Source organism: Micrasema longulum, unplaced genomic scaffold (genome assembly GCF_059751315.1).
Source record: "Micrasema longulum isolate JH-2025_06_02 unplaced genomic scaffold, ASM5975131v1 h1tg001613l, whole genome shotgun sequence".
In the NCBI taxonomy this organism is placed as follows: Eukaryota; Metazoa; Arthropoda; class Insecta; order Trichoptera; family Brachycentridae; genus Micrasema; species Micrasema longulum.
In genome coordinates this window covers 53,537-74,771 of record NW_028278794.1, presented here as the reverse complement: position 1 = coordinate 74,771, position 21,235 = coordinate 53,537, and the positions used below count along the sequence as shown (strand labels likewise).

General features: G+C 31.8%; 1 protein-coding gene across 2 annotated transcripts; it reads right to left on the bottom strand.

Moving 5' to 3' along the window:
• Positions 1 to 5,895: 5,895 nt before the first annotated feature.
• Positions 5,896 to 19,057, bottom strand: LOC148274616 (uncharacterized). 2 transcript variants are annotated; one of them, XM_088236849.1, is made up of 11 exons: positions 18,888 to 19,057; positions 18,568 to 18,743; positions 16,374 to 16,568; positions 13,963 to 14,062; positions 13,198 to 13,285; positions 12,907 to 13,102; positions 11,117 to 11,178; positions 9,237 to 9,345; positions 9,097 to 9,131; positions 8,317 to 8,484; positions 5,896 to 7,080 (listed from the first exon to the last, which is right to left on the bottom strand). In XM_088236849.1, exons 2-11 carry the CDS (start codon positions 18,626 to 18,628, stop codon positions 6,481 to 6,483), a joined length of 1,614 nt encoding a protein of 537 aa, XP_088092975.1. In that variant the 5' UTR covers positions 18,629 to 18,743; positions 18,888 to 19,057; the 3' UTR covers positions 5,896 to 6,480. The 2 variants fall into 2 exon arrangements, with proteins under 2 accessions (XP_088092975.1, XP_088092976.1); XM_088236850.1 differs by lacking the exons at positions 5,896 to 7,080; positions 8,317 to 8,484; positions 9,097 to 9,131; positions 9,237 to 9,345; positions 11,117 to 11,178 and adding an exon at positions 11,810 to 11,911.
• Between the last annotated feature and the right edge of the window lie 2,178 nt (positions 19,058 to 21,235).

The window sequence follows — 21,235 nt, the reverse complement described above, 5'->3', positions numbered from 1 at the left end:
ATTAATTGACACAACATAGTAGATAAGTAAAGGGTCATTTAATTAGAGTAATTCAATTAATAAACTTTGAATTCAAAATATAAAACAAATTTCGTTTTACATAAAACGGATATTTTTATATCATGTCAAATAATGCTTGATGTTTTAAAGATAATGTCGTTCAAATGTCCACCACGATGTTGTTTAATTCGAGGTCCAATTTTCATTAGTTCTCTCGTTAGATGAGCAAAGTAGGGTAAAAAAATTTACTACTCTGGCAACACTAACGAAATGTCCGTTTTGTTTTCTTTGACAATCTGACAGATGGAAAAATAATTCAAATTTTAAGTAATGCATTTGTTACATACACATTCATTTGCTAATTACACATAAAATGTGATTGCATTCTGTTTCTTTAAGATTCCAGCAGTATTTCTACACTTTAAAAGGACACAACACGGCATAGTTGAATTTAAATCAGGAGTTGCGTACTGAGCGACGTCTACAAAGAAATTAATGGGTCAAAACGTAAAACTACTATTTTAAGAGTAGTTTAGTCGCCTTCTGTTTGATGCGCGAATGCGGTTTCTGGACTATTCTTAATTCCATGGCTTACAATTAGATTTTTCTTAACAACTCGATTTTACGTTAAAAAGGGTTTTAAGCCAAATATTTTCCATCAACTAAGCTCTAGTGTAAATAAGAATGTACTTTTAAACTAGTGGTGGTAAAAAAAAAACAGCTATTTCAAGGCAGTTATATACTCTGGAAAGTGCTTATTTCGCGAAAATAAATTAAATTGTTACAAACAAATGAAAAACTAAAGCGCCAAGAACAAAAGAAAAGAAAAACGGACAAAAAATTAAACGCACGGTGATAGTCGTGTGACGTCAGAGATTTTTCTGTCAGTTCTCCTGATTGGTTCGTTTACGGTAAGCAAACCGGATATCCTTTACAGTTCTCGTATCATTAGTTGGTTCATATGAACCAGTGATGTCCTTCAAATTTGTGCATTATTATTAAAATACATACATATATATATTTTAATACATTTTTAAGAAACTTTGCTGTCCAATTTAATGCTCTAATTTTTACCGCGTGCTGGAAAACATTTTTGTATCCAATTTCCCGTAGGGCTAAAGTTTCTTATTTGTGATCAATCCACGTGATGCTAAAATCAATTTCGTAACGCTACCCCGGCTGGTATTCTAACCAGAATTGCGCGTGAAGAGATTGCTCTCTAAAAATGCGTTTTCTACGAGCGTTTTTGCATTCAGAATGCCACCCCAGTGACAAAAAAAATTGTAACTGCTGTTTTAAAACAGTTACCCTTCCAAAACAGTTTCACAAAAATAAATTGAATCGTTTAAAAAAAAAAAACTAAATCACCAAGTGCAGGAGTAAATACAAAAATACATTGCGCTTATCGCGAACCATAATTCAACGCCCCGCTGCACTCCGTACTGCGCTTCGCCCTAACTTCAAATCTTTATCCTTAATACCTACCTATTCGTATTATTATTTCCCAAGGAAGAAGTACATACACATATACGCGTGAAATCTCCCCGGCTTATCTTCCCTCCGCCCTTCACCCGCGCAGTCCCATGACCCTGTACATCCTTTTTCTGTTTCTTAAAATATTCTAAATTTTAAACAGTACGAAGTCGTTAGTTGTCCGTTATACAAATAACACCAAAAACAGGTTTGCCCAAAACGGAGAAGCATATTAAATTGAAACAGTGTCATAACTAGTTGTAACCTTTAAGACATTTTAAAAGAACGGGAAAAATTTACTATTTAAAAAAAACTGTGAGCTTCACCATTTAAAAACAACTGCGTTTCAAAGAAACTGTTTAAAGTATGACTAGGGTAATATTTTTTACGTTTTTGCGCCATTCATCCCAACTCCATGAACTATCGAGGCACTTAATCAACGCACTATTTCTCTAAAATGTCATCCCCGCCCTTTGTACAAAACGAAAGCCAAGTTTACAAAGTGCCTTAATTTTAGTGTAAGCTCGCGTAAACATTGTGAGTAAAAAAGCCTGCCCAATTTACATGCACCTTTTACGACAATTTCTCGCATTTACAATATTGATAATTTTACGTGGGTAATTTAGTATAAATTAATATTTAAGTACATTTAATACGCATATAATCCGAATGAAAACATAATTATAGGTATACATGAAATGACATTTTGTGAATTTAAAGGTTTCTATTTGCATTTAATAAAAGTTTTAAGCTATAAAAAAATAATAGACTAATAAACCATGGACTGAAATTATAAAATAAAAACTAAACAAAAGACTCAGACAAACTTTTCAAAAGATGTAAAAAATATTATTTTGAACAACAGAGTATGAATAAAAAATGTTTATATTATTTTTGTAAAATGAATGTAATAATCCGTAAGGGTTTATAAATAAATTCTCAAAACAAAAGGCATTCCATACAATATGGTTCCTATAAAATACATTTTTTTAATTTTTTTTTTAATAAAAAACGTTTTAGAAAATTAGAAATTTTTTGTTTCCTTATTATCAAACATTTGAGCAACAGAAAAATCTTTTTTTTATTTTTTATTTATAACATAATATGCGATTGGGTAAATGGGAAGCAAAAAAAATATTTTATATACTTCAATTGAGATTGTGGTGAGGAGGGGAAGGGGGGGGGGTGTCGCCAACTGCACTAAACTGTTATTTTTTAAACGTCTTGATGAAACAGCTTATTTTGTGAAACGGTAACTGTTATTGCTATTTTCATAAAAAAACTGAAATGCCAACCCAGTGCATGCACATTTGTTAAGGAGGTTCATCGATTTATTTTATGAAAGAAATTCAGACAATAAGTTATGCATGATGATGGTAGATGGTGTAATAAGGTATATTAAAAAATTCCAAAATAGTTAATTAAAAAAAATGTCGAATGTCAAGAATTTCAACACGCATGTTTTCACTTAATTCAAACTAAACTGACAAAATATTTTTTTAATAAATAAATAATAATAGAACACGTGATATGTTGCTGTAAGTTATTTAATATACGGGGGGTATTAGAAGCAAACTGAGAAATCTCCTCTATAAACGGAAAATTAGTTATTGATGTCGAAATAAACTATACATAAAAACCTACCTATCTAAATAATAGCGTAATTCAAAATCATCTAAAAATCTTGCAAAAACAGATTTCAATTATAATTGACACCGCAAACTTGGCATTCTCCATTGAGTTGGTGAAGCATAATTAGAAATCTCAATTCTTTTTTAGTTTTTCGCAAATATCTGAGTAACTCCTTCAATGGAGATTTATAAATTTGCTTCCAATTCCCCTCATATATCAGGGGCGAACCGTCCATATAATCGATTATTCGCAGCTTACCATTATATTTCACTATCAATAATAATGATTTATAGTAGTTTTAATTATAAGAGAATAAATAAAATAATCTATATTTATTATAAATTAACGTCACTGTTTATATCTTCCCCAAAAAATCAATATAAGTTTCTAAACAGCATTACCCGGTTCCGATTATTGCAGCTTATTTTTCAATACAAAATGTATACTGTATTTTAACATTCAAAAACCCAGTATGTATATTTTCCTTGCTGAGTTCACTTGCAGATTACAGATATTATTTGAAGCTTCTCTATTTGGAGAGTAGCATTTCGAACATTATTTCCTAAAGACCATTTTCGTTTGATAGTATTCTGTTCATATGACGCCAGTTTTTTAGTCCGCGCGTTTTAGCTAGTGGCGCCTTGCTCGGTGTCGTCAATTTCTTGCATTATTCATTCTCAGTTTAGAAAGAAACGAAGCTGACGGCGCGGCAGTCACGTGACATTTTTGTTGCAATATTATTGCGAATATTTCTAATGAATGTTATTGTTATGTTATGTAATGTAATATGTAAAGTTAAAATTATGTATTTTGGCATAAATAAATGAATTTAAATCTAATCATTTTGGAACAATTTCATAGTAATACATTCAAGTTTCCTCTCAAACATAACCATAATACACGCTTCACGTCTAATGATGGCTTGGTAGTACCAAAAGTATGCAATAAATATGGAAATAGAACTCTCAAATATTTAGTACCTAGAATTTTTAATTTATTACCAAAAGAACTTAAATTAAACTCACATTGTAACAAGAGCAAAATAAGAGAGTGGCTACTCGATCAAGAGTTTATATATGAATAGTAGCTTAGGTATAAATATTTTATTTTTTCATGTATTTTCTTGTATTTAAAAAATAAATTTATATATTATTATTTGTATAAACATGTTTATTCTGATCTTTCCGGCTGTTAATTTTTATATGTAATTCATTGTTTTTATAAATGTAAATAATATTATTAAGTCAGTATAAATATAATCTTCACCAACAAGCTACAAAAAGTGGCTTGGTGGGATTTTAGTTTTAGTAAAAATATAACAAGTGAAATTTTTTTAAATTGTAAAAATGTATAATTATGCTATTAAATCAAATTATTAAATCAAATCTTATTGTTTTTTTTAAAGTTTTTCAGAAAAAAATATATATTATGTAAAAGAAAAAAACATTTTTTGTGTACATAATGGGAGTGATGTCTTACAATAAAATGTTTACTTTTTTTAAAATTAGTAAATACATATATGCAGTATAAAATGTAAATTACAAAAAATATACGGTGTTTTCAATCAGTGCTAAACAAAAAGGAATTATGAATATACTTATTTTTTAACATATTTTATTTTTTTAAACTTTTGCATACATGCACTGTCTTAAAATAATGGAGAATATACCTACATATTACGCAAAGTTATTAAGTGTTGTTTGTTTGTTGGGTTATTGCTTAAAATTATTTTGATTAAAAAGAAGTAAGTATTGCGTCTTCTGTTGCCAGCAGGTGAAACTGGAGCTGGAGAGATGAAGTTGTTTTTACACAAAACCATAGAAAAAGAATCCGTGTACCTGTATATACTTTTTTTTTTAAACGCCTCCACTCATTTGCGAGATTACTTATATGTATGTATGTACATGCAGGTACAAATTATGAAAAAAATTAAAGCTTACCTATAAAAAAGTCACCGTTCGCCACTGCCATATATCTAATTTGATTACTGTTTAAAATAAGAAATAAAAAATACAATTTTTTAGGAAAAATGTTCATTCTGCTTGAATTTTTATAAAATTTACTAAAAACAAAAAAATATTTAATATTACAGAATGTAAACGCACGTAGATTTATTAATTCATTGAAATTGTGACCACGATGTGCTGCCGCCAGCGGCGATTGTGGTTAACTATGGAAGTAGTTAAAATAATCATCTAGACGGCCGCTCCGTGACGGTACCGCTGTCCTAGGAAACCATTGCGTAAGTGATGTTCAGCTTAGCCCCCCCGTTAAATGTTGCTTTCAACATTTTGGCTAAGCGTCTGTTAGCCATTCGATTGAAATCCAGCATTTAATGAACACCCCAGCCGTTCAATCGAGTGGCTGATTCAACTATTTGGCGGCAACATATTCACTAGTTGCATTGATTGAGGAAACTTTTGGTTAAATGGGTAAGTTCAGTGCTACGGGAAATTGGACGTAAAATATGTTTTCTTACGCATTGCAAAAATTAAAGCATTAAATTGTATGGTGAAGCTTCTTGAAAATGTATGAAAAAATAATAATAAATTTATTAATAAAAATGAAGTATTTTGAACGACATCACTACTTCTTTCAGATCAACCAATGCGTTGTGATAGATTTACGGTTTACGGGAAATCAATCCACCAATCAGCAGAACTCATCTAAGAGAACTTGTGACGTCACAAACGAATTTAAAAAAAAAAAACAGCGCTGATAAAAATATTAAAAAAGTTTTTTGGGTTAGTTTGATAGTCTTGACAAATATATAGTTTAAAGAAAAAAACGTTTAACTTCCTCATTGTGATTTAATTGTAATCATAGCCGAAAATGCCCCGATATCGTAATAAGAATAACCCTCTTCTTATTCTCGAATGTTATTGCCTTACTCCTTTTACGGGGCGACCAATTGCTGACAATTCACGTGACATAGGTCCTTCCAAAAGCTGACTAAAGGGATGATGAAATTGCTTATAACTGTTGCTAAAACTCCCCTAATTAGTGGGAACAACAATCTCAAGTGGCCTGTTGTTGGTTGACTTAGAACAAGTGACATTTTATAATGCCAATGCACAAAAATGCAAATCTGGATAATGTATTGCCTCGGTGACACTCGGGCATTATTTTTTTTATTAAAGACTATAACCTATAATGCTAAATATCGAATAAAAACATAATAGATATCATTAAATAATAACATAAAACTACTGATCTAGCTTAACAAAACTGAAAATTTTGATTAAGATGAATAAATCCCAATTTCACTAAAAGTTTACATAATTGATGTCACTAGTGCATACATACTTACCTACATGACCGCATATTTTATAGATTTTTTAAACACAAACTGATTCACTATGCATTAAACCAATATTAAACAGCTCTTATAGATACAAATATTTCAAGATAATCAAAAGACCTAGGAGTGTCATCCGATTTTAGGGTTTTTGTCCAATTTTCAGAAAGATAAAAGCAATCTTTCATCGAGTAAAGCTTATCAATATTACTCTGATCAGAGTGAGTTGTTCTTTCAAACCTAGCACAGCGATAAGTATCAAGGGTAAGGTGTGATTTAAGTTCGTAAATATATTTCCAGGATATACTGTGCGGTCCAATGTACTGAACACAGCCAAACACTTCCCCGGGGGGAACCACTCGCAAGTTTACAGAGAAAAGTTTATCAAATGCCAACAGGATCCACACGTGGGAGACTACTTTTTTGTAAAAGTCATGGTTCACAGGTATGTGCAGGGTGTGTTTGGGTCCTCGGCGAAGCATATCGGAGTGGGAGTTCTCATAGTGCAGCATGAGCACATCTAGCTTGCAGGTCCAACGGGGAGCACAGAACAGGCTGAGGCAAGTGTACAGGCGCTGGGGACAGTTGGCTTCATGGTCCCTTTTGTCCCTCAGCCCCACCATAATAGTGCAGCCCGAGTTGCTGTTCTTGCACGGATATTTCAACTTCTCTGCAACCTGAAAAATTTAATCAGCGTCATTGTCTGTCATATCTTAACAGCATCCAATTTTTACATTGTTACATAGCCGGCCTCGTGGTGTAATGGTCATCGCGTTTACCTACCTTGCAAGAGGTCTCGGGTTTGATTCCCGACATGGTTGATATGAAATATTTATTTAAATTCTCAAGGATTTCTCACCAAGTACGTTAGAACAGAAAAAATACAAACATTATTGCAACATGCGGTAATAACATTTTTGTCAATTTTTGTATAATTTTAATATTAACTCTTTAAGATCTATTAGTCACTAGTAACCTTTTTATTATATCACAAATATTATTTTAAGAGTATAAATACAGAAGAAGAAATCTAAGATACGGGGTTTAAAGATGTAAAATAATTAGTAATTTTTCTTCGGGAGAACAAGTTTTAATAATCCAGCTTGCTATAGGAAATTATGTTTTAAACTAAATATGATGTTAATTTATTAACACAAGAAATGCAAACGATGGTTTAAGATGTAGTTTTTATAATACAAATGTGACAGATATGATGTAATGTAAAACATTATAATCAATTTCATTAAAACATGGTAAGCTGCAAATAATCACTCATATGGACGATTCACTTCTGCAGTCAACACTAAAAGTACATTCGTTGGTGCAATGCCATCCCAATTAGATTTGAGTATGCGCTAAACATTGGATTTTGACAAAAAACTTTTTCATAAATGATAAGGGTGGTAAATATAACCAAAACAAACCAAATAAAAAAAATTACAAATGGAATAAATTATAATTACATAATAAACTGAAGTTTATATTATGAAAATTAATTTAATAATGATTTGTCTTTCATGGGTTTATCTGCTTAAATACTTTCTAACTAAGTAATTTCTTTTAATAAAACTCAATAATAAACAGGAAAAAGTTGCATAATTGGATGCCATTTTAAGTCATTCACATTCGGGAATCTCTGACAGAAACAATGACCATTCAAATCTGCCAAAATATTGTTATGTATGGATTTTGCAGTTAAAGAATACACTAGAGTTGTTTAAAATTATTTCCAGTTTAAAAAATCATTTTCAGTTTTGAAAAATAATAAAAATCATACGTCCAGATATGTGTACCCAGCGAAGCTAGAGGTTAAGCCTGTCAAAACTTATATTTATTATGAGTAAATAAGATTGAATCCAATTGGAAGTCATAAACATACAAGTAGGAAATTAATGTAAGGGTAATGGAATTACTTTTTCCATAGCCAAGTTTCGACTGGAACTCAAGTTGGCTCTGCAAGTGGGGCAGGTGGAGATACGCTTGCGACAGGGTCGGCAGAGGAGGTGTCCTCGCTGGCACTGGTAGATGGGAGGGGGCATTACTTCCCAGCACACTGGGCACTCCAGGAGACCCAGCAATATCTACGCATAATTGGAACAGTACACATTATTTCTTATTTATCACATTTACGCAAGGATAGATATAAATGTTTGTAATGTAGTATATTTCTATTTTATATATTGTACAATGGTATTATTATGGTAAATCAAAATAAGGAATATTTAAACGAACAACTCCATATCAAAAGCATTCAGACGGGTTGTTGTTCCATGGGTCCCTGTCATCAAGGACCCTGGATCAGGAGGTCCGAGCCTCAAACCCTGATCTACTACAGCTAGTTTTCTATTTTTTCCCACGGTTATTTACAAAGTAAGATCAGTGAAATAACATGTTTTTAAAATACAGAAGGTAAATTTATCTACTGAATACAGCCCAGAAGTTGCCATACATTACACAATATTTGATTATTTTTGATGAGGTTTGTAACTACATTGTATCTATATTAAACAAAACCTAAAAAATTAACTATTCATGTATTTGCAGTCAAAGGGTGAACTGGGCTATGGTCCCGTGGCTAGTGTTGCAGACTTATGGATCAGAGGTCCGAGTTTCCAACCCTACTCTAACAACTTGATTCCCATTTTATAATAGTGATTTATTTACAACTTACTTAAAAAACATATTTTTTATACCTCATTTAAGTTTCCATCTTGACTTAGTAGAATTTCTGAAAAAAAAAACATTGCATTGTGTTTTTTAAAATGTTTATCTCAATTGGCATGTTACATTGAAACAAATGATTTTTTATATGAAATGTTCAATATGTACGAACCTTGTTTATCTTTATTGTTTGCAGATTTAATTTCCTTAGATGGAAAAACATTGGATCGCTCCGACATGGGACTATTAGTACCGTTTTCCAAAGGATTAGAGCCATTTCCCTAAAAAAAAAGGTTACACACTTCTATATTGATAGATATTTCAGGAAATAGAGAACCCCTTTGAGAAAGGAATATGGAAGTCGAGACATTTCCAAGGCCAACCCTTTGTTACATTCGCCATTCTAGCTATTTCCTCAATTCTTCAATTTGTTGAGTTTTGTGGTTTAGTTCTGTATATAAATGATTACATGCAAAAAAAGATGAACCTTTACAGGTGGATAGGGCCTTACAACTCTAGTATATAATATAGTCATACAAAACTAGTCCTGTTTGGGTGGGTAGAGCGAAGAGCATCAGTTACTGAAGACTCCGGCGTAGATTTAATTGAGTTGCTCCATCAGCTAGGTGAGCGACCTTTGGATTTTCTTCCTCCCGATCTGCCATTCACAATGAGCTTTTCGAGGCTGTCTGGTTCTCTCCTGGAGATGAGTCCAAAATATTGTATGATTCGCCTGCAACATTTAGTTGACAGTCGATCCCCAATATTTTATTCATTCAGTATGTACATATTTGTACGCTTGCCGTCCATGGAATCCGGAGCATTCTTATCCAGCATCACATTATGGATGTATCAATCTTTTCTCCGACTCTCAATGAACATGTTTCTACTACGTATAGGAATATGGAGAAAATCAGAGTTTTGACAAGATGAACCTTCGTATTTTTGGTAATGCTTCGATCCTTCCATATCTTGATGACTCTCCCCATTGTCCCTTTAGCCATAGCGATCCATCTTTTAATTTCTTTGTCACAACCGCCGGTGTCACTGATGTTTGAGCCCAAACAGACAAAGTAGTGCACTTTTTCAAGATGATTTAATATGGGTCATGAAGGAAGCTTATTGGCTCTATCGATCACCATTAGTTTGGTCATACTTTGGTTGATACTCAAACCGAGTGCCAGACTTTCTCTCTCAATACGATCTAAAAGTATCTTCACTCACGAGTTGCCACCAGTGTTGTCATCAGCAAATCACAAGTTTGAGATTTTTCTACCTCCATTACTGAAACCAGCCTCCCGCCATCCAGAGCTTTTCTTATTATAAACTCTCCATATATGTTGAAGAGACCAGGGAAAGTATACATCCTAGAAAGCTATCAGATAATGCGTTTTTATATCTGATCATAGCAGAACTCTTTGTGCAGAGGCTATTTAATAGAAATTTTATATTTGAAGCACTAACTTTGTGGTTATTCATTATAATAAAATAAATAAAACAACTTGGTTTTTAGCCAATAGTTTTATTTTTTTTCCACCGACCGGTTTCAAAGCAAACCAGCGTCTTCATCAAGGTTTACGTAACTAAATACGTATGTTACGTAAACATCGGTCAGCGGAAAAAAAAAATTGTGGTTAAACACAAAGTTGTTTTATTTGATTTTTTATTGCTATTTGATAGATTTATTTATTGACGGACTTATACATTCCATTCCAACAATGGCAAACAAATTTTCTTATACTAAATACAGGTACAAATTAAATAAAATACATATAAGAATATAACTATGTATAACTAAAATATAACTATATACTGGTCTATAAAAGTCTAGATCTTGTCTCTAATTTACAATGCGATAGTATCAGGTGTTTGGGGATTCTCATTTCCAGTACTTTCCACAATTCACTCCACTTGACACAATCAAAGGCCTTACTGTATGCAGTCCATAAAACAAAGTATAACAGGTGTATTGAACTCTCTACTTTTCTCAATTATCTGTTTGATATGTTTTATTGTTATAGATTTACATTTAATATTTAAAAAATTAAAAACCTGTTGATCGATTTTCACTGGTGATATCAAAACTGATTCTCTTGCCAAGGATGAAGGTGGATCTAGAAATATGAAGTAAAATGATTATTCACAAGTTTGACAATTTCAAATAAAATTAAAAAATACAAAACAGCTTAAACTTTGAAATTTCAAACCCTTTACGGTCTGAGAATATTTTAATAATGAATATTTTTCAACAAAAATAATATTTTAGGTTAAAGCAATACCAAGGCCTGGGCACTGGAAACAAAATGACTGAAGACCCGAGAGCCTAACTCTAAGAAGAGTCCGATTTTTTTTTCATGTTTAAAATGTCAAATGTATATTATGTTTTGTTTTGAGTATCATCTACATAACATCAATACACTGTGTTTTAGGGCCAGATTGTGAAATTTGAGAGGAACATTACTCACAATATATTTTTTTTTGAAATCCCAATATATATTTTTTTAAACATCTCTTTTTTATGAAAATTTTTATTTATTACAATTTGAAAGTGGAGAGAATCCTTTATGTCTCAGCTGGAAAGACTCACATCCCCTCTACAAACATACCACAGCTTCAAACACCAACCAACTGCGTCCCCAGTTTGTTGTGTATCGCTTTATCTGTTGTAATTTTTTGTCGTTTACTTTCAAGTGATTCTATTTGGCTTTGTAAGATCCGAACTGAGCCGAACGCAAACAATTGTTTCTGTAAGCGAATGAAATAAGTTCATTTTATTCTCACGCACAGCTGTTACGCACACGGCAGCGCTCCGCTCAAAGGTATGTGTATACAAAATACATATTTAATCTAAAAATTAAAAAAAATATATATATATATATATTAGGACATTTTTTAAAAGTACCTACATCATAAAAAATGTTCCTCTGAAGTTTTGCAGTATGGCCAGTATATACGGTTTAAAAGTATTTTTTTAACTTATTTTGGAGTATTTAGTTAGTGGAAGATGTTTGGCTAAGAGGTAATTAGGAAACACGAAAGTGTGAACATTTCCATGAGATTTATAATTTTCGTTTCACTTGAGAACACAATATTTAATAACCACATTCATACAGAAAAAACATCTTTAGGTACACTGGAATAGTTTTTACAATTTTTAAAACAAAAAACGCAAGCATGTGGCTGTTTGGACAGCAGAATAAGTATGATAGTTTGGCTTGCAGTAGACTCTCATAGTCCCTTTAAGCAAATTTTGCTACTAGAGGCGCCTGCCAGAGCCCAGGCCTTTATAGACAGTACCGGTTAAAATAGCACAAATATTTTATGTGAATATTTTACACTTCTACTTGCTTGTTTGACTAATTAGCACTTTTCATCTTCTAACGGTCATCAAGATTTATTTTATAAATTGTATGAAAGTTATAGTGAAATTCTATAGATAATAATTGTCAATAAAACGAAAAAAAAAAAAAATTGTTGTCTAATTTTGCTGTCCAATTAGTCAATCCTTTAATACCTAAATTAATTCTTGTGGGTATAAACAATATTTTTTTAAATTAACACTAGGTCTCAAATTGATAATAAATGGACAAAATTTGTGAAATGTGTGTTATTTTTTTATAACATAATACTGTGTTTATTCAATTAAAAAAAGTCTTTTTTTAAGTAATAACTTCCCTTAAAATCATTAATTAAATCCTTTCATTTAAAAGGACAACAGAAATTCTGGAAGAAATCTTACAAAAAATTTGACATTTTGAATATGCTGTGTGCAACGGGGCTTTTGTTGAATATGTTTTTTTTTAATGACAGCTATAGTTGTGAAGAATTGATTTATTACTAACCTTCTAGAGTTTGTGTAGATACAGGATAAGAATTACGATTTCCATCACTAGTTTCTGAAATTGTATCACTGGGAATTTCTGGAATTTCATCAATTAATCTATTTTCAATATTGGCGGGAAGTTGAGAAGTTGAGGCAGAAAGCTGCATTTCTGCTAATACTGTAGTAGCAATCAGTTCTTGAGAAGTTTCGTGTTCCTGGAAAGAATTTATCACACATTAGATATCTTTTAATATTCAAGCACTCTTGCTATATTTGTATGGTACAAATATGAATTGATGCAAATACTCACTCTATTAGAAATTGGATCACTTTCTAACCAGGTATTGTTAGAAGGATTATGGTTGTTGTAAATGGGATAGTGCCGTCCTCTGAGCAAACTAAAAATAAAATAATGTTCAACGTATTTTTTTAATTAAGTATCAATGCCTGTTAAAAATAATGAGGATGTTGAATGCTACCAGAAGAATTGAAAAAATATTTTCATGTACACAGTTATAATAAAAACATTTAATTCTAAAGCAAAATTTCTCTGAAATCTATAAAAAAATATAGTAAATAAGTTTAAAATTAAACACATTTCAAATGGCCAATTAATTATTTATATCGTCATATCAGTGATAAATTGTGGATTTATTATTTATCATCGTTTTCCTATTTCCTGCCTCTAGTACGTCAATCATACACGGCTTCAGCTTTTTTTAAATTAGTAAACTCTGAATGAAATTTCCACATTCCGGTATTTTTTTAAATACAGTCAATGAATAATGTAATATTATTTATTGAATCGGAATTCGCTTTGCAACGCTTCACTAAGTAGGACTCTAAGTGCTTTTCTGAAATTATAGTTGTTTTCCTTTAAGAATAAAATGTGTAACACTAATAACAAAGAATTTATTTAAAAAATAATTCAATAATGCACGAAATCAAAAAGGAATTTCCGGAACCTTAGAAAATAATGTTTTGAGAGGTTGTCATGTATAGGTATTTAAGTTCAAACAAAAAAACTCAAAACATTATTTTCAATATTGTGAACATAAATAATTATTAGACTTACTTTCGAAGTTTTCCAATTTTACTGTAAATAAGAACATTATCAATATTGCTCAATTGGGAGGTTGGATCTTGACTTGAAGAGTTTCCATTTAAACCATGTCCTGTAAGCAAATAAAGCTATACAATATTTTACTAGAAGTTAGAGAACAGGTATAGAGAATATCGAAAATTTATCTGAAGAACCATTCGGTCATTCTACAGAAATCAGAAATCAGTTTACACGATAGTAGCGAAAATATGATTAACAATAAGTGTCAACTATCTGCTTTATTCCAGGTATCCAACCAAACAATGATGGGTTATGACTAAGAGCCGGATGGTTGGTAGCAAAACTGCATAGTACGGTGTTACTCACGTAGGGAGGTGTTACTCGGTAAAATATTTTAGTACATTTCATTTTATTTTAATTAAAAAACACAGTACCTAAATACACTTGTATCTACTTGTTAACTTGATTTTGTCTAAAAAAAACACGCAATATTATTTCAGATTTCTAAAATTAAATTTGAACATTATATTTTTTAAATCCCACTAACTCCCAATAAAAATTCATTGTCTAACGAAAGAATCGGACGACTTCTGGAAAATTTTATCTAAATCCAGTATCTTTACTAAGCATAGGCAGCACAATTTTTTTAATATGCTTATTTTTTTAATATTTTTTAATATGATACTCAAACATTTTGTAAGGTAGTAGACACTCCTATTCATAAGGAGTGATTGGGGAAAATCAAATTTTTTCTTTAATTTAAATAAATATTGAGTTTTGAGAATAGATGTCTCAGAAGAATTTCGAGTGTGCGGTGATTTGACTTTGTAAGGAATGAAGTAATAATAATATGAACACAGCGAACTTCGATGACAGGTGTCATCAAGCGGAGGCATTATTAGCTTGGCCATATACTGTGGATGGCCCCTGAGAGCCTTTAACTACGCTTGGCAACTTTATCAGGTTCTCGACGTTCTCGACGTCCTGGATGTCCACTGCCGACTGTTTATCGGCAGTTCATGTCAGAAGGGACGAGAAACAGATTTGGGAGGATGCACAGATTCTGGTAGCCAACAGAGATACCTGGAGGATCTTTGTGGACACCATATGCTCCAACTAGAGAGTGGACGTGGAATGATGATGAAAGGGAGTCAGGGATCGAGGCACAGAACACACATATTTCGAGTGATTAAGTAAAACATAAATAAAAAAGGGAATTTGTTAACGTATTGTCAAAAATGAAGTTAGAAGTCATGAAGCGGAAAAATAATTCTTATTAAATAACAAAGTTTCTTTGAAAGTACAATTATTTCAAACAAAGTATTTTAGAAATTACTCTTGAATATTTTCCGCGTAATTCCCAATATTAAAAGTAATTGCTTGGTTTAAGAGCTGACTGAATTCTAAGAAAAAGTTTATTTTAAATAAAAATTTTCCATCAAATAATTATTCTTGGAATTAGTCTGTATTTAATTAATATATTTCTGTGAGAAAAGTAGAATTATGAAAAAAAAGACATACTTATGGATTTGAAATATATTTGTATTTTTAGGATTAATTTTTTTATAAATCTTGGGTAAAAGGAAATTTATGTTTTTAAAAAAAAAAAAAAATTAAGCCAAATATTTTAGTATTATAAATATTTGTAAAAGGCAGATTTGCCGTTTATGTTAATAAAATAAAATAAAATAAATACACTAAAGAAAACCGCATTGCTGCACAACGTTCAGGTTTTAATAATAACAAATTCAATAGGTGCGAAGGTTTTCACGGTCACTGTTATCAATATTATGTATCTTTTTTGGGTGATACCGTGTATGTTGGATTTGATCCGACGTTTCGGCTACCATTGCAGGAGCCATCTTCAGGGAAAACTGGCTGATGAAAACTGGAAGATGGCTCCTGCAATGGTAGCCGAAACGTCGGATCAAATCCAACATACACGGTATCACCCAAAAAAGATACATAATATTAATAACAAATTCCTTTAAAAAAAAAAAAAACTTTTCAACAATTTCTAATTTCATTGTACACACATTAATTTGCTTGTCAAGAAAGTTTAAATTTTAGGGTAAAAGCTGGTGCCAAACAAAATATGCACCGTGACGATTGGTGCATGCGTGAGTTAACAAGAAGGTTGTCTGCTAAGAGTCAAACTTGCTAGATCTTTTAGCGAGAGTATGGAATAAAATATGCATAATGTTGAAATGAATCCTTGATTCCTTGTATTACATATTTTTACTATTAAAGATTTATTTACACATATTTTTGTTTGGCAGTGCACTGCATGTATGCACATACTAAGACATCCCTTTGATTGGTATGCCTGTATATTGTTGCGTATGTATCGATACATGCATTGATATGCAGGTAGATACAAATAAACTAACCTATGACATTATAATATGTTGTTAGGTACTTACTTGATGTGCCTACGTAATCATGGTGCATCAGGACATCAGAAGGGTTTGGTATGGACGACACTAGGACTGCGGAGTATCCGGAAGGGGCAGAAGATGATGTCCCTTGTTCATCCAACAGAGACATGAATTTGGACCTTTTAGAAGACATTAAAGAACGCTTCCAAGCAGGAATAAAACTATTGTCCTGGGAATCACCTTAAGAAAAATGAAATACTAAATTAATATTTATTTGATTATATTTTTGATACAAGCGCACAAAACAAACGTAGGTATATTAATAAACAATTTAGTATTCTACCAGATTTTTTGCTTAGGCAAATTAGACCAAAAAAGGTGACCGAGAGAAAAAAAGTCCGGAGGGGATAAATTTGGCAAGAATGTTTATCGGTGTCTACTGCATAACATAATAAAAGTCCTCTAAGGTGGGGGTGCCCTAATGATGGGGGGAGGGTTTAAAGGTTGCTTTTCACTATTTTTTACAAATATGTCCAAAATTATCAGTCACAGTGAAAAATATTGTACAACAAATTAAAATAAACAAAATTATCTACAGAAACTAGTCTACACAGCCAGATTATTTTCACTAGAAAAATCTAACTTGCCTGGGCTAGTGGCGATCAATACAAAACAAATTTACAATCACAATTCATTTTAATATGAAAACAGTAATAGATTTTTAAAATATATATTTTTTAAAGAATAACCCATTAAGTCTTTATTCTAGAGGCTTGTCAGCAGGTGGGAGAGAAAGGAAGACACGAATAATACACCATAAAGACAATATGAATAAATTTAATGGAAATGTAATATTAATATATTTGTATAATATATATATAATAATAAAAATGATGATATCAAAAGAAATTCATAATTATTTCTACTAATATTTTTACTTCGTATAATTTTATTTATAGCTAATTCCTGAAACATAGATAAATACACACTTCTTTTATGATTTTGTTATTACTGTTGTTGAATAATAACTGAAATTGACTGTCAATATTTTAAAGCATAAAATCTTATTATTCAATTAATCCCATGGTTATATTGTAAATCCGTATTTAAGCTTAAGTATATCCAGCGTCAGATCTAAGGGGATCTAGCGCCCCGTCACTCAATAAAAAGGGATGAGAATATACGAGTTTGTATATTCATATGAGCATGTTATACTCCCTTCCCCTGTCAGCGAGTGTCTGGTTCTTTGTGCCGAGTGAATCTACGATAGGTCCGGCTTCGAGTACATCCAGCATAAGGGTGCGAAAATATTGCCAGTTGAATTTAGAAAAAAGGGTAACAAGAAAGGCAACGCAGGTATAGGGTGCGGCGGGGGAGGCGGACATCGATACTAAATCAATTTAGCATAAAAATAGAAACCTTATGAGATGCCTAAAACTGTGGTTTACTATGCCATCCAAATTTTGAGAATTTTTGTTAATGCAAAATTGAAGCCGAAAATTGATTTTTGAGAAGAAAGGTGTCATCATATTAAGCAAGAGTGATGAAGCGCGTTTCAATCTCAATGGAATGGTCAATAAGCACAACTATAAGCGAGTACTGAGCTGTGGAAAATTCCAGTACTCTCCATCGAGGACCTTTTTACAGTCCGAAAGTGACTGGCGAACGACCAGTCCCCCGTGCATACATAATTGATGGCGATTAGTAGATGGTAAGATTGTAAGAGTAACCTGACTGTTAAATTGCGATGGTTTTTATTTGCTTCCTGAGCTTCAAAGGATTGATCTTCGCAATGTGTGGTTCCAACAAGATGCGGCTACAGCTCATATTGCTGTTTTTAGAGACATATTCCCTGACCACCTTATTTCACAATTTGGTTCACGTAATCCATGTTCCGTGGCAACCAAGGTCACTCAAGTTGTCCACATGTGACTTTTTTTTAAGGGGATTCTTAAAGGCACGTGCGTTTGGGTCAAGACCTCGCACATTGGACGCATTGAAGGTTGAAATTCTTTAGAAAATTGTCACAAACAGTTGTCGGAGAATGGAGGGAAATTTCAACCGCTTTAATTTTGCATCAACGAAAATGGAAATCAATTTAATGAGGAATTTTTTCGAACTATAGTTCAAAGCATGTTATAAGTTTGCTATTTTTCAATAAACAATTATTACAAATGAAGTACACATTTTTTAAATTTCCACTTCCCATGTATATTATTTATATTACGTTAGTGCTTACCAGAACTAGAAGTATCAGATTGGTCACCCATGGAGATAATTCTTTTCCAAGATTTTTCCATTATTTTCGTTGGTTCTTAACACAAAAAATTGATTGGAGATGTAGCATGTACAAAATGTCAGTAATAAAATATTATTTTGCCACGCTAAAAATCTATTAAATCAATTCCAGTAGAACTAAAAAAAAGAAGCATACTTTTTACTTTGACAACATTACATAGCGTATAGTCGCGGAGAATATTGGCCGACAAAATTAAATTAAAAATAACGTCGATGGCAAAAATGAGCCAATAATGTTTACAAGACATATTTTATAATTACCACAGTCGTATATTTATTTCGTAATTTTAATTACTAGTAATCATTGACAAATTAGAATTAAAATGAGTAATCTTTCCTTCTTTCACCCGTCGGTTTATTTTAATTTGGACCCCATAAATCAGGAAAATTCACTCGGGCCATTCGGATCCGTAAGAAATAAAAAAACATTCGGATTTCGGATTCATTCGTCCATAGATTAAAAAAACGAAAGCACAGATCATACCGAACACCACCTAGACTCAAGGCCTGTTCACTGAAATGATGGGGGCCATTTTTTGAAACGTCAATAAATTTTAGGTTATGAACAGCTTACTTTATCACGTGGGGAAAAATAAAAAATAAAATGTCGTCATAAATGGGTAGTTTGTTTATTGAGATTGCGGTGAGATTGAGAAAAATTGAGATGAGATTTAATTATCTCGGAGGCTGTAAAATCATGTTCCGCGTTCGCGCGTATGAATATACGGAAGCTGTCCATTTTTCCGCTAACTGAGAGGAACCGGGAACATCCACCAATCGGAAACTTGAGATTAAATAGAAGATCGCGTCTTCCTGGTGCCCTATCGGATATGTAGGATAAAAATTTGATTCGCCATATATTTTCTCTATTTTAATTCTCGTGATGATAATGTTATTCTAATTACACCTAAATTAATTAAAGGCCCAAAAGAAAATAAATAAAATGAAATCTATCCTGAAAACGTGGAATTTGAAATATTATTAAAAGTGCTTAAATGTTTTATGTACATATGTTTATTAATCAAGAATATGGAAAATGACTTTAAATTATATTAACGATAATACTGATAAATTAATGAATGTATAGTTTCGCAAAATCGAATAAAAATCTGCAAGAAGCATTGCTAACTGCCGTGATTTTACGCACTAAATACGCGTTATAGCGCGCTGTAAATGCGTTTGGAATACCAGCCCTGAGATCTTACCTTTTTGTTATTTTAGTTTTAGCTTGATTCAACCAGTCACAAGTTATTTGTTTACGTTTTTTGTCAGTTACATAGTCATTGATTATTTTGCAGATTTCTGAAAAAAATACAAATTAAGTGGTGAAAATAAAAAAAGCTCACGATGAATAATATTGTTTCAACTTTAGATATGTTAAAAAATTAAAATTGATTTATCGAGTTTCTCAGGCCCCTTTCAAAATGCATCCACCGGCTAACTCAATGATCAAGAAACTAAAAAATAAAAATGCATTTATATACTCTATGAAAAAAAATAAAATGCAGAAAACTTAACGAGATCTCACAGGTTTACCTAGAAAAATAGTTTGAACATTGATACAAAAGCCATTTGTACAGATAACAAAACAATAGTACATCAACACCATCTAGACTCAAGGCTTGGGTACAAAATGATGTGAGCCATTTTTTTTGACGTTTGTGAAAAAACAGAACAATCACCTATAATAAACCAATGAATGTATAAAAAAACATGCATTTAATGACGAATATCATGTACCTATAAATAACTATATAGCATAAAAGGCCATGTTATGGAAACATATTAAGTGTTGATTTTGAAAATAACAACGTTTAAATACGCATTGTTACTAACCTAAGAGCAATTAGTTGGTCTATTTTTTTTTTGCGATGTATAGCTTTAAGCCATTTTAAACGTAAAATTGGGTCAATGGAAAAAACAAGAGTAAAAAAATTTGGACTAGATTTATAATTTCATTTGCAATTGAAAACCGCACTATTGACCATTTTTATACATCTTTTTTTTTTTTGATACGCTAGAATATTTTTTTGTTTTTACTCACATTTGTTTTAACAGCAATTTACCGCTCTAAAAGAGAAAGAAAAGCTGAAAAACACGAGCGAGCGGCATTCTGTCAGATGAAAAATGGTCGGCTCACTATTAATTTATTTTATAGACATTGTTATAATAATCACAATTTGTTATGTTTAGATATTGTTCATCAATATGGAACGAATAAAGCCAAATATGGTTGACAATGGCTTTTTTAACTGGATCTGCCGCTAGGGGCGCTTTGGCTGCCAAGGCTTGTACATCTAGTAGGCATTGGATTAATAATACGTTTTATGTTTGAAAAGATATTATGATCACTTTTATACTCTGGTCGCTTTTATACTGCCGTGCAGGTGCGGTGTCCAAAATGGGAGGTTTGGTCACATTTCTCTCCCTCTATTATATCTTTATCTGTCTATTTAGAAATAATTTTTATTATATATATGTATATTTTTAATCACCATACTACTTTATATTTCAATAAGAAAGTTAAGTGCTACCGGAAATTGGATAACATATTAATAATACAGTTTTTTTTTCTTAATTAGACAATTTTCAAAACAAACGCATGAAAT

Bases quoted from the DNA above. Each gene is read 5' to 3' on its own strand.
- LOC148274616 (XM_088236849.1), bottom strand. From the start codon at position 18,628: ATGGAAAAATCTTGGAAAAGAATTATCTCCATGGGTGACCAATCTGAT. The intron at 9,346-11,116 runs GTTTTTAATTTT...CTTTTTTTTTAG, and splicing joins CAGTGAAAATCGATCAACAG to GGAAATGGCTCTAATCCTTT. The intron at 9,132-9,236 runs GTTCGTACATAT...TTTTTTTTTCAG, and splicing joins AAACAATAAAGATAAACAAG to AAATTCTACTAAGTCAAGAT.